This window comes from Mercenaria mercenaria, chromosome 3 (genome assembly GCF_021730395.1).
Source record: "Mercenaria mercenaria strain notata chromosome 3, MADL_Memer_1, whole genome shotgun sequence".
Classification (NCBI taxonomy): domain Eukaryota; kingdom Metazoa; phylum Mollusca; class Bivalvia; order Venerida; family Veneridae; genus Mercenaria; species Mercenaria mercenaria.
Window position 1 is genome coordinate 65,996,817 of NC_069363.1, and position 14,018 is coordinate 66,010,834.

Sequence of the window (14,018 nt, forward strand, 5' to 3'; positions counted from 1 at the left end):
TTTCTAAGGATTTAACATTTTATTACAAGCAATTTACAGACAGTGGCATTTAAAATATGTGTACTGAAAAGCTGAAGAACACAGAAATATGTTTATCATATACATAAACATTGCGTATAAACATTTAAATGATAGAAGACAGAAATGAACTGTTTGATCTACCTGTAACAAGGACTTTCATGAATGGCAGATCAAGATATGTTATACAGCATTTGAAAGGTCTCTTTGAAAGTGCCAACTTTTCTTGGTAACCTTATTCTTGCCTTTCAGAAAAGAATCTGAGCTAGAAACCACTACTCCATTACAATATATTTTAATGAATAAGACAGATTTATCTATTTGTGATCTATTTCAGCGAAAGAAGTTTTAGAAAACCACTGACAAAAAATACAATAACATTACATCAGTTGAAATTTTTACTCTTTTTACAAAGTATTTTTACCAATATTCTCATTTCAGAAATGAATTATCATACAAAAGTAATGAATTAAGCAAGCAGTGACAAGAACAGGGTATACCGAGATTCTTCAGAATATCATATGCAAAATAAGTTCCATTTAGAATATGCTTCAAAATGACATCCCTTTTCAATTATTCAAACTCCGCTCTTCCGATGCCACTTATGAAGACTTTTTGTCATGGGATATTTGAAAGATGTGTGAAATGTGTTCTAGTGGTTAAGATGTTGGCTGCTCAGTGGGGGTCTTGGGTTTGAACCCTACTGGGGCCATGACCAAACCTCATAATTTATGATATAAGACAAACAGACGAGAGTGGTTTTAATAAGCTTAATGCTTTCATCACAATGAAGCTAAATATAAAAATAAACTAGAGCTGCTTTTGAGAAAAGCGCATGTCTCCTACAACTGCCCAATCACCTGAATAGTAAGTCTGTCTTTATATATTGTATACTCACAGAAAATATACCTTTGATAGTTATGGATTAAGCGGCCTATCGGATAAGTGTTGGAGTAAGCAGCCTATCGGCAATTCAAGGGCCATAATTCCAAAGTGCCTGGGCTGATTTGGCTAGTTATTGAACTAGGCTGAGGACTTACTGGCAAACACATTTTGTTCAAGTTTGGTAAGATCAGATTTGAAATGCTCTACTTAGAGTGCTGACAAGATTTGTGTCAGGCAAGTGTCGGAAAAAGCGGCCTATCGGTAATTCAAGGGCCATAATTCCAAAGCGCCTGGGCTGATTTGGCTAGTTATCGAACCTGGCCGAGGACCTATCAGCAAACACATTTTGTTAAAGTTTGGTGAAGATTGGATGAGAAAGGTTCGACGAAGATTTGTGACAGACGGAGGGACACAGACAGACAGACAGTAGCAAATCAATATGTCTCCCACTCCACAGTGGTGTGGGAGACATTAGTATAAACTAAGACAGAGTCTACAAACAAACATCTGCGACAAGAGCAACAACAGCTGTTTGAGGAAAAAAGCTTTTAAATGGGAAACTGAGAAATGCTGTTTAAGGATAGTGATGGTCACAAATTAGGGGTAAGAGACATCATTCTGAGCATGGTAAAACCTTAACTTTTAAAGGGAATTCCTATAGTTTTTTAGGCGCATCTTTCTGCGCAGCCGACACTTTCTATGGAAAACTGAAATGAAGTCAACATTTGTTTAAACATGTGACAGACAACATTAAATATGAGGAATCTTGAATGAAATAACATTTTTGGTAAGTTTTATCAGTAATCAAATGTTGATACTTGTTTATGTTGTATTGACAAGTATCATGCCTGCCAGGTATCTTGCCATTTTTGTGGTTGTGTTTTCACATCGCATTTTAGTACAAAGACAGTGTTGTTCATATAATGTAAGACAATTGACTTAGTTCTGATACAACAAAATCACCTTTCAGATTATTTAATATTCAATTATAGAAAGAATTAAAAATTTTTAAAAAAAAATTTAACTTCTAGCAGATATACATGTAATCAGTTTGGTCAGGTTCGAGCCATTTTTTGTCTGAACAGGTGTTGTATTCAAGCGGTCTTTACATAAAATTTAGCCTGGTGACCCATAAATTTTTAGCCATTTTTATTCTCACAATACAATTATTCATACACAAGAAAAATAGGAAAAAATTCTATGAAACAGTTTTTTCAAAATTTAAAAAAATATTCTTCAGTATGGGTATTTTTCATTGAAAAAAGTTCACAAAAGTGAATAGGAAACAAGATTTATTTTTCATTTGTACCCATTATTGTAAGGATAAAGTATTACAAATATGACTGTGATATCTAATAACTATATAATTAAATCCGTAAAAAGAATCAACCTTATTGTGCTGTCCTGATGTATATTTTGGTTGGTATTTATAACAAGAGAACCATGATGGTCCTGAATCGCTCACCTCTTCCCACATGATCCAGTTTTGAGTATGACGTCGTTTTTTCTATTTTTAAACCTACTGACCTAGTTTTTGATGGCACATGACCCAGTTTCAAACTTGACCTAGATATCATCAAGATGAACATTCAGACCAACTTTCATACAGATCCCATGAAAAATATGGCCTTTAGAGAGGTCACAAGGTTTTTCTATTATTTGACCTACTGACTTAGTTTTTGATGGCACGTGACCCAGTTTCAAACTTGACCTAGATATCATCAAGGTGAACGTTCTGACCAATTTTCATGAAGATCTTGTGAAATATATGGCCTCTAGAACGGTCAAAAGGTTTTTCTATTTTTAGACCTATTGACCTAGTTTTTGACTGCACGTGACCCAGTTTCGAACTTGACCTAGATATCATCAAGGTGAACATTCTGACCAATTTTCATAAAGATTTTGTGAAATATATGGCTTCTAGAGAGGTCACAACGTTTTTCTTTTTTTAGACCTCTTGACCTAGTTTTTGAAGGCACATGACCCAGTTTCGAATTTGACCTAGATATCATCAAGGTGAACATTCTGACCAATTTTCATGAAGATTTTGTGAAATATATGGCCTCTAGAGAGGTCACAAGGTTTTTCTATTTTTTAACCTACTGACCTAGTTTTTGACCGCACGTGATCCAGTTTCGAACTTGATCTAGATATCATCAAGATGAACATTTTGACCAATTTTCATGAAGATCCATAGAAAATTATGGCCTCTAGAGAGGTCACAAGGTTTTCTATTTTTAAACCTACAGACCTAGTTTTTGACGGCGCCTGACCCAGTTTCGAACTTGACCTAGAATTTACCAAGATGAACATTCTGACCCATTTTCATAAAGATCCCATGAAAAATGTGACCTCTAGAGATGTCACAAGGAAAAGTTTACGCACGGACGCACAGACGATGGACACCGCGCGATCACAAAAGCTCACCTTGTCACTTTGTGACAGGTGAGCTAAAAAGGCAGAAAATTATGAAAATGTTGAAAAATCGCTGGAAGTTTCAGCAACAGTGGGTGTGTTCAAAACAATTTTTCACAAAAACAAGCCTGGTGACCCATTGTTTTTATTTGTTCATTGTTTTCAGCACAAAATTTCCTATCATATATGTGAATTTGAAAAAATTCTATGAAAGGAAAAAATCTATAGGAATTCTCTTTAAATATGTTGAATATCATCAATATTGAAAGTTACATATATATATATATATATACATACATGCTTTATCTCAAAATAAGCTTTAAGTTATGCGTAATAAATGTTTGGATACATGTTATACATGAAAATGTGTTTAAATAACAAAGAGATACAAAAAATAGTAATATCCTGAACTTGGAGTAATGATATGTTTGAAAGTATCTTTTCACATGCTTCTCATAAGTCATTATCACTTTAAGAGTTGATTCCCCAGTCGTAAGGCATATGTGATAGTTTGTAATTTTTGCTCTGCAGTAACTCTCCAACTTGAGTTTTCTTCTCACTGTCTGGTAAATGTTTGTGTACCCAGTCTACAACCTGTAACAGGGAAAATATCAAACAATTTTTACAGTGTACTGACTAAAATGCACCTGCTAACTTTTAGGCATGTACAGTTCATAGAGGCTTAATACCCTTAGGGCTCCTGCAGCAACTAATCCCTTGGAATTCTGCAGATGTGTGTTAACATTAAAGTGGATCATCTGCTGACTACAAGACTTTCATGCATGGTTTTCTCATGTAATTTTAAATGGATTCATTTTTCATTTTAATACAATGACTGATTTCATCTCGTGACCACTTACCTCATCTTTGTTTTTGCCAAAGTCAACACTGTACCATTTGAGAATCTGTGATAGTTTGATGGTTCTCTTGCTCATATCAACCTGGCAACCATCCTCCCCTTCCAGGAATGATTCTGCCGCCAAGTTTAACTGCTCATATATACCCTGCAAACAAACTCTTCCATTATAAATGTTCACCTGGACTCAGCATTGTTATATTTTCTGGTCCTTTGGGATTATTGTGAACATTAACTTCCACTGTAATATAACTAATCTTTTTGACTTGCAACATTACCTCTGAGTAGTTTGTTTTTATTGAAGAACATCTTTCAGTATAAAACCTACCAGCTAAACCCACACTAAGAATTAGCAGTAATTTCTTATTATAATTACCTCAGCAGAGTATGTTTTGATTGGTGGGCAGCTTTTAGCTCCACACACCAGGGCAAAGTGTATGAGTGGTTCTGGTGTTTCCAAGGCAACCTTCAGCCTCGGATCCGATGACCCAAAAGGTTTCATCAACATACCTGTAAATGTAAAACAGAATAATATGTTTCAGGTCACTAGATTACATTTGGGAATTTTAAGATTCTGTAAAGGTTCTTTTGCTAAAATGATAATATCAAATAACTTGGCAATGCCTTTTTTTTTCATGATTTTTTTTAGTTTTTAAGTATTTTCTTTCATTTTTCAAATCTTGATAAATTTAAGATAAGCTTGTAGATATAGACTTCTTCATGTTTTACTGTAGTTACATTAAAACCCCTTCCTTTGCTTACAATCAAACTAAATTTTACATCTGGTCAACAGTTATATACTGCATAATTTATTCTTGCTGAATAATGGTTCGATAATGGATACATAATACATGTATATGTTCTCAATCTTCTTGAACTATTTCAGCAGGAAGTTGATTTGATTAAATATTAAGTACTAAAATATGTTAGATTTTCATGAATATCTTACCCATTCCTTTTCTGTTTGCACGAAGCACTCCATTTTCTATGTCCTGAAGAGAGTACTGGTGTCCGCCAATAATGTAGCGCACTGTGTTGAAAAACTGAAATATATGTATAAATATAGTTGCACCAGCATGAGCAATCACCTGTATTAAAGAACTACTTGCCTTAAACAGCCAGTAAGCTAACTTCCCAACTTGTCTTAAAAAGCCACCTGCTTTAAGAAGCCAGAATGTGTAGCTCCTCTGGCTGACTGCTTCATACAGATTTGATTGTTAATTCTGTATAATGCGACCATGCTTTCACACTAACCAAGCTAATACATTATAAAACCTTAGTTTGGAGACCATTCCTGAACCCAAGTTTGCCCTCTCAAAAACCAACAAGATACTGGCATTATGAGACTCAAACTAAAATTCTGACTTTTAACCCTGTTGGACCCAGGAAAGAGGCCATATTAACTCTGAGGTTTGTTAAGTTAGCTAAATTGTATAAAATATGTAGAAGACATTGAAAACATGTTTCCTATGGACAATGAAATACATGTAAATACAATAAAAAGATAAGAAATTCATAGTCTCAAGACAGACATAAAGAGGAGCATTTTGTTAAGTTGAGTAATATCCTTTTTCCTTTTGTAAACAATGCTTCAGGAAGTTAAGCACTACATGATGAAAATATCTACTGCAAGGGCATAGCGCCCATTACGCACAGTATGCATAATGAAAAAACAAATCCAGGCATGTTTGTTTAAAATATTGAACTTTTAAATGTTCAAAGTCCCCTAGAATTAAATGCATCAGAATGCGTCAGAATGCACCATTTTTTATCTAAGTCTCCAAAATTTCCCGGGCAGCCTTTTAGCAGTTATAATTTTTGAAATACTGACCTTTTAAGTGTCCGAAATCCCCTTAATTATATGCCACAAAATGCGTTGGTCTCCAAAATTTCCCGCGGAAGGCCCTGCCAACCCCCACCATCAAAAGGAGAAAATCTCCTCCCCTGCCCTCCCCCCATTTGGCACTTCCTGCCTCTTTGTGCGTATCATTTTTGAAGCTCTGGCTATGACATATACTGTTTTCATCTTTAAGGAAGCCAACATTTTTTTTAGCTCATCTGATTTTTTGAAAAAAAATGATGAGTTATTGTCATCACTTGAGCGGTTGTCGGCGTCGGCGTTGCCTGGTTAAGTTTTATGTTTAGGTCAGCTTTTCTCCTAAACTATCAAAGCTATTGCTTTGAAACTTGGAATACTTGTTCACCATCATAAGCTGACCCAGTATAGCAAGAAACATAACTCCATCTTGCTTTTTGCAAGATTTATGGCCCCTTTTGTACTTAGAAAATATCAGATTTCTTGGTTAAGTTTTATGTTTAGGTCAACTTTTCTCCTAAACTATCAAAGCTTTTGCTTTGAAACTTGGAATACTTGTTCACCATCATAAGGAGACCCTGTACATCAAGAAACATAACTCCAACTTGCTTTTTGCAAGAATTATTGCCCCTTTTGGACTTAGAAAATCAGTTTTCTTGGTTAAGTTTTATATTTATTTTACTACCCGAAATTCTACACAAGAAACAACTGCAATATTCACAGTTTACTACATGTTTATTTGTACATTTAGGTATTATGACATTCACATAGGCTATACTGATTATAGGTGCATATGATACTACAAGCAACAACTTTAATTATGTAATTCATACTTATATATGAAAGTTATTATAAATAGTATGGCAAAGTTTGGCCACTCCATTGTTTGTAGCAACCCTGTCGACCGGGAGGAAACCAGACGCGCCTGTAAAGCACCACATCATTACTCCACGGTTTGCTGTGGAAGCAACAGTCAGCACCACACGAACGCAAGGGATACCACAGTACACCAAAGTAAACCAAACACCCCCATAACTCGACGGTTGGCTGTCAAAGTAATGAGGAATATTTAGCGTACCAACGGAGCCAGGCAACGTACTGTGATTCTAAGCAAAGCGAGCAAGGCTACAGTACACCACAATATTTAGCGGACCAACGGAGCAAGGCAACGTACTGTGATTCTAAGCAAAGCGAGCAAGGCTACAGTACACCACAATATTTAGCGGACCAACGGAGCAAGGCTACAGTACACCACAGTAAATTAAACATTCCCCATAACTCGACGGTTGGCTGCCAAAGTAATGAAGGAATATTAGGGGACCAACGGAGCAAGGCAACGTACTGTAATTCTAAGCAAGGCAACTATACTATAATGAGCAAGGCTATGACATAAGCAAGGCTATGACACATTTAAGCAAGGCTAGTCAGATATTGCCAAAGCACTAGAGCAATACCTTTTACACAGTAACATCCATACTATGACAACGTTCGTAAGCACGCCCGATCGCCCCCGCGGTCGACAGAATTTTTCTCGGCCCTTAATATATTAGGAGTGACATCAGTATAAAGATAAAGAAGATTAATTTGAATTTTAGATTCACTTTAAATAAATTCTTATCAGTATAACTAAAATGTCTATATTTTTTCTTTTTTCTTTTGGTCCTCAATGCATAACTTGGTAAATTGTCATCTAGGTTTCTCATCATTAGCCATCTGGAAAAAGTTAATACCAAATTGGATTTGTCTGTTTCACGATTGATTTGTAGCCCAGGAATCTGTTCAATTTTGTATCTGTGTAAGGTGCCTGCATTCTGTTCACTTCCGATGTTAACATCCAAATGGCAGCATATCATCTGTAACATAAGTACTTCACAGAACAGTCAGATTGCCATAGCAGAATTTAAAATGCGATAATATAATTAGTTTTAGCATAACAACAGAAATTTTTATTATTGGGGTGTGGCGGGTGGGGAATTTAACATCGATCTGAAACGCTAGCCAGTACACCTTAAATTCAACTGTGAATATTGCATGTGATCCGAAGTTAATATAACGCTTGAGTGGTTCCCAGACGCTAAGGCGTTCATCATTACTCTATTGTGTTTAGACAGGTAACCAATAAATCACAAAACCAGATTACTTGACAACAAGGATAGTTTCTAGTTTACACACCTAGCAACAAGATATCCATTCATTTCGTGAGAAAATAAATGTAATTATTTTTAGGCAAAATAATTTTTATTAGGTCAGCTTTTATCCTAAACTATCAAAGCTATTCCTTTAAAACTTGCAACACTTGTTCACCATCATAAGCTGACCCTGTACAGCAAGAAACATAATTCCATCCTGCTTTTTGCAAGATTTATGGCCCCTTTTGGACTTAGAAAATATCAGATTTCTTGGTTAAGTTTTATGTTTAGGTCAACTTTTTCTCTTAAACTATCAAAGCTATTGCTTTAAAACTTGCAACTCTTGTTCACCATCATAAGCTGACCCTGTACAGCAAGCAACATAACTCCATCCTGCTTTTTGCAATAATTATTGCCCCTTTTGGACTTAGAAAAATCATTTTCTTGGTTGAATATTATGTTTAAGTCAACTTTTCTCATAAACTATCAAAGCTATTGCTTTAAAACTTGCAACAGTTTTTCACCATCATAAGTGGACACTGTACATCAAGAAACATAACTCTATCCTGCTTTTTGCAAGAGTGATGGCCCTTTTTAGACTTAGAAAATCATGGGTAGGACAATATTTCTATTATACAAAAAAAATCAGATGAGCGTCAGCACCCGTAAGGCGGTGCTCTTGTTTAATCTAGATTGCTAACATGACAAAGTGTTACCCATATAAACCAATCCACAGGACAACCATATATTTCTCACATCAATGGTCTACAATAGTTCTTTTACCTTGTATCTCTGCCAGAGATTTACAGGTGGTCCCATAGTTACATTGGCATGTATCACCTGTGCATTGTATACATTGATGAAGAATGCCAGCTTCTCTTCTCTTGTTGCCTCAACAATCTGTACCCGCACCAGTTCTTTGGCTAGACGTACATATTGTTCAAACTCACTGCTTTTTCCAATACCATTGTAGTTAACTTTCTGAAGAATAAAGACTTAAAGTTTTTAACTTAAGTCTTCTCAAAACATAAATAAATAAATATTCACAGTCCAAATGCCTTTTCTTCTATTAATAGCAGTTTTAATTTCTTTGGACTGCATTACCTTTAAATGCAGAGCTTTTCTAAAAGCACAACACTAATTAGCAGCCACAACTGTTTATATGTTATGTCAATCCTTGCTTTTTACCAGAAACTGCCTGTATAAAAACCTTCAAGGTGACACAATGTTAGAACATTGCCTGTTTCAATAACTGCCAGCAATGTTAACTTGAAAGTACGAAACACTTGAACATTTGAAACATAAATTATTATTGAGAAGTTTTCAACCAGATATGAAATACAGTCCAACTCAATTTGCTCGAACTCAACATACAGGGATTTTGCCACGACCTGATGATGAGTTCCAATGATGGGTGGTGTACAAATTATCCGAGTTTGAGTGAACAAAATTCGTCAGTAACTTAGTTGTATATAAAGCAGGCAGGGCGGCCTTCTGTCTCAAATCACGTATGTATTTCATACTCGATTGAACTTCTACAAAACTGCCATTCACTTCATAAAAAGGTTTCTCAGATAAGCAAGTTATTTCAAGCCTTCTTTAAAATCTAAAATGGCACAAATGTAATCTGATTAAAAGTCACTGTGAGATGCCCATATGTAGACAGTACAAAGTTTTCAGACAAAAAAACAAACAATACAAAGTTCACAATACTTAATCAATTATACATGGCTCATACTATTTAACATTTAGTCTGCTAGTGGCAAGTGGTTTTGCCTTTGCGATCAGTGCAGACCAAGATCAGCCTGCACGTCCTTTCAAGCTGATCATGGTCTGCAGTGTTTGATAGTCAGTAAATTTTCAGTGAACACCCCTTTGAATAAGAAGTGGTACTGCTCAAATCGTGACCTTTGCAACCAGTGCAGACCAAGATCATGGTCTGCACTGTTCACTATTCAGTCAGTAAATTTTCAGTGAACACCCCTTTGAATAAGAAGTGGTACTGCCCAAATTGAATGATGGACCAGCCAATTTTAGAAATTTAGCAGGTTAAAGGTTAATCAATGAAAAAGATTACACTGGTGGTATCTTTCAACAATACGGTGTCCTAATTCTCCTCAGACACAGACCGCTCTAAAACACTTTGCATACAGCAGTTTAGCTGAACAAAATAGAACATAACTTTATTTTGATTTGTACAAACTACAACATCATATACATATAATATACACCACTGAACATGTTATCATATGCAGAAATGTAAGGTACAGCTGTCAGAAGCCAGGTATGATGAAATCTACCAATGTGGGTTCGAAACCTCTCTTGGGGTGTAGAATCCTTCATTGGAAGAGAAGCCTGGATCCAACGGGCTTAGGAAAGGCTGGTGGTTCTACCCACGTGCCTACCCAAGCCAGAGACAATGCCTGAAGTCTTTCTCTACCAACAAAACCTGAGAAAGTAGCCATATGACCTAAACTTTGTCAGTGCGAAACTGAATAAAACAAAAACAAACAAGAGCTGTCATAGGAGACAGTGCGCTCGACTATTTCGATGCTTGATGGTGAAATTGGGCACATCTGAGGAAGCTGGAGCTGTCACTGGAGTGTTTAATGACTCAATATGTGGATGAAGATATTGGACAAAGCTCAAGTCTGTGACAAATGGATTTAGTAGTAACAGAGATTGAGTGTATCAAAACATTAAATAAGTATAAAAGGGACATAATTCATGGAAAATGTCTGCAAAAGTAATGCACAATGTGTCATACCATGTGGCTAATAATATGGAACAACTATTTTAAGTTTGGATCAAAATGAAATTCTAAGTAAAAAAAGGGGGATAATTTGAGGGTTTAGTGCAATACTGCCTAAATAAAGAAGAATTTACGACAGTATGGCGCTCAACCCTCGAATTCATAAAATACTGGTGTGAGAGTAATGGCCCTTGTGCCATATGATGTGGATAATGATGAGGAATAACTAGTTTAAGTTTGAAGCAAATCAATCTAGTAGTATCAGAGTTAAAGAGAAACTTTAACCAAGGTGCAGATGCGGAAGGACGCCGATACCAGGTCATGTAGGACAGCTCTCCATACTTCATACAGTCAATCTAAAAAAAAAAACCAATATATACTAACCTTACCATCAGCAGACAAGTAACTACTGTAAATTTTCAAAATAAGCTTCCGTAGGTCTTCACCAAGCTCACCAGCTGAAATATTCCGTAAGAATTAGAGGCAGAGTTAATAACATGTAGTAATTTCTGCTTATTGTTTCATATGAACCGTGCCATGAGAAAATCAACATAGTGGCTTTGTGACCAGCATGGATCCAGACCAGCCTGCACATCCGCACAGTCTGGTCAAGATCCATGCTGTTCACTTTCAAAGTCTATAAGAATTACAGATACTGTTAGTGAACAGCATGGATCCTGACCAGACTGTGCAGATGTGCAGGCTGGTCTGGATCCATGCTGGTCGCAAAGCCACTATGTTGGTTTTCTCATGGCATGGCTCATATTATAATATACAATTTTCAGATGACCTATATTCGAACTTGACCTAGATTTCATCAAGACATTCTGATTGAATTCCGCGAATATTCAGTGAAAAATGCAGCCCTATTGCATACACGAGGTTTTTCTCTGATTCAACCAGGTGACCTAGTTTTTGAAACCAAAAGACCCATATTCAAAATTTGACCTAGATTTCATCAAGACAAACATTCTGATCATATTTCATGAAGATCCAGTGAAAAATGCAGCCCCTACTGCATATACAATGTTTTCCTTTGATTTGACCAGGTGACTTAGTTTTTTGACCCCAGATGACCCATATTCGAATTTGACCTAAATTTTATCAAGATAAACATTCTGATAAAATTTCATGAAGATGCAGCCCCTATTGCATACACAAGATTTTACTTTGATTTGACCTAAATACCTAGTTTTTGACCCCTGATGACCAATATTCAAACTTGACCTAGATTTCATCAAGGCATTCATTCTGATCAAATTTCATGAAGATCAAGCTAAGTGTGAACAGATGACGGACACTGTCATTTGAGCGACCACAATAACTCACCTGAGCATTAACCTAAGCTGAAAATGCCAAGCATTTTATCAATTTTATTTGAGTTTACTAAATTCAATGTGGAAAAAGCCTTGCATTTTTATCAATTTTATACAATTTGTTCAATAAATTCAATGCAGAGGGACAAAAATGTAATATTCTTTTTATCACATGTTAACTTTCCCTGTTGAATCATCAAAATTTCTTTTCTTCAATTACTACAGATCAAGACTTAGTGTCTCCTGTATTAAACAGCCAGTAAGCTTAACTCCTTACTTAAAAAACGTCAAAGTCAAAGCTTTATTACACCAGTGTAAAACCAAAATTATGTAATGTCATCATTTCACTCCAAAGACACCAAACATGTAATAATGAATATTTACCTGGTCTAGGGTTACAATCTGAGGGTCCTGCATTCAATGCACTACTATCATCATCCTCGAGAAGTCTGTAATATACATCTGCATCCTGGAATGTTTCCTGGTTTTTCAACTGGTGTCCAAAATGGCGATCTATCAAAGCCTGACCCATCTCTACTGCCCTTTCACGATCTTCTCACACAGAACAACAACAACAACAAATTAATCATACAATGTAACCTGATGGCAATATGAAGAACTAATCATACAGTGTAACCATGGCAATATGAAGTACTAAACATACAGTGTAACCATGGCAATATGAAGTACTAATCATAAAGTGTAACCATGGTAATATGAAGTACTTATCATACTCATACAGTGTCACCATGGCAATATGAAGTACTAATCATACAGTGTAACCATGGCAATATGAAATACTTATCATACTCATACAGTGTAACCATGGCAATATGAAGTACTAATCATACAGTGTAACCATGGCAATATGAAGTACTAATCATACTCATACAGTGTAACCATGGCAATATGAAGTACTAATCATACAGTGTAACCATGGCAATATGAAGTACTTATCATACTCATACAGTGTCACCATGGCAATATGAAGTACTAATCATACATTGTAACCATGGCAATATGAAGTACTAAACATACAGTGTAACCATGGCAATATGAAGTACTAATCATAAAGTGTAACCATGGTAATATGAAGTACTTATCATACTCATACAGTGTAACCATGGCAATATGAAGTACTAATCATACAGTGTAACCATGGCAATATGAAGTACTTATCATACTCATACAGTGTAACCATGGCAATATGAAGTACCAGTTATAGAAAATGCATAAAGAATAAACAAAACAATGTTTGATAAACTATAAATTATTCAGGATATAAAATGTTCAAGAAAGTATAGCAATTTCCAGGAAGCAATCACGTGTCTGACATCAGTATACTGTACTCTATAAAGATTAAACCATTAATTGCTTTTTCATTAAAAAAATTGTGCCATTTCACCAAAATAAAAAGGCATATAAAAATCTGGTAAAGACATGTTTTAGAATGTCAAGACGACAGCAGATATCAATACTCAATTACATAATTCAATGTATTAACAAGAGCTGTCTCCGTATGGTGACACATGCCCCCGATGGCACTTTGAATGAATACTTATGGCCAATGTTAGAGTTTAGGACCTTTGACCTATGGAGCTGGGTCTTGCGCACGACACATCGTCTAACTGTGTCACACATTCATGCATAGTTATTTTAAAATCCAACAAGAGTGCAAGAATGTCACAATATACGCCCGTCACAGCAAATTTCTTTACTCTAGCACCGGTATTTGCAAATGGAATTTTAACTTTGTGGTTGTTTAGTAATAACTAAGTGTTTTGTTTTTCTAAGTCCACAAAAAAACTCCTTACCAGGTAGAGATACCTTA

The 14,018-nt window shown here is 35.7% G+C and overlaps 1 protein-coding gene across 3 annotated transcripts in view; it reads right to left on the reverse strand.

Moving 5' to 3' along the window:
* The window catches only part of LOC123524512 (uncharacterized), a 26,709-nt gene continuing 12,691 nt past the window's right edge, over window positions 1-14,018 (reverse strand). For all 3 annotated transcript variants that reach the window (XM_045302759.2, XM_045302761.2, XM_045302760.2), the window contains exons 4-10: window positions 12,572-12,739; window positions 11,256-11,329; window positions 8,903-9,100; window positions 5,124-5,217; window positions 4,551-4,684; window positions 4,179-4,322; window positions 1-3,912 (exon numbers count right to left, since the gene is read on the reverse strand). In XM_045302759.2, coding sequence (XP_045158694.2) covers window positions 3,790-3,912; window positions 4,179-4,322; window positions 4,551-4,684; window positions 5,124-5,217; window positions 8,903-9,100; window positions 11,256-11,329; window positions 12,572-12,739 — 935 coding nt within the window. In that variant the 3' untranslated portion in view covers window positions 1-3,789. The remainder of the gene's footprint in view (window positions 3,913-4,178; window positions 4,323-4,550; window positions 4,685-5,123; window positions 5,218-8,902; window positions 9,101-11,255; window positions 11,330-12,571; window positions 12,740-14,018) is intronic.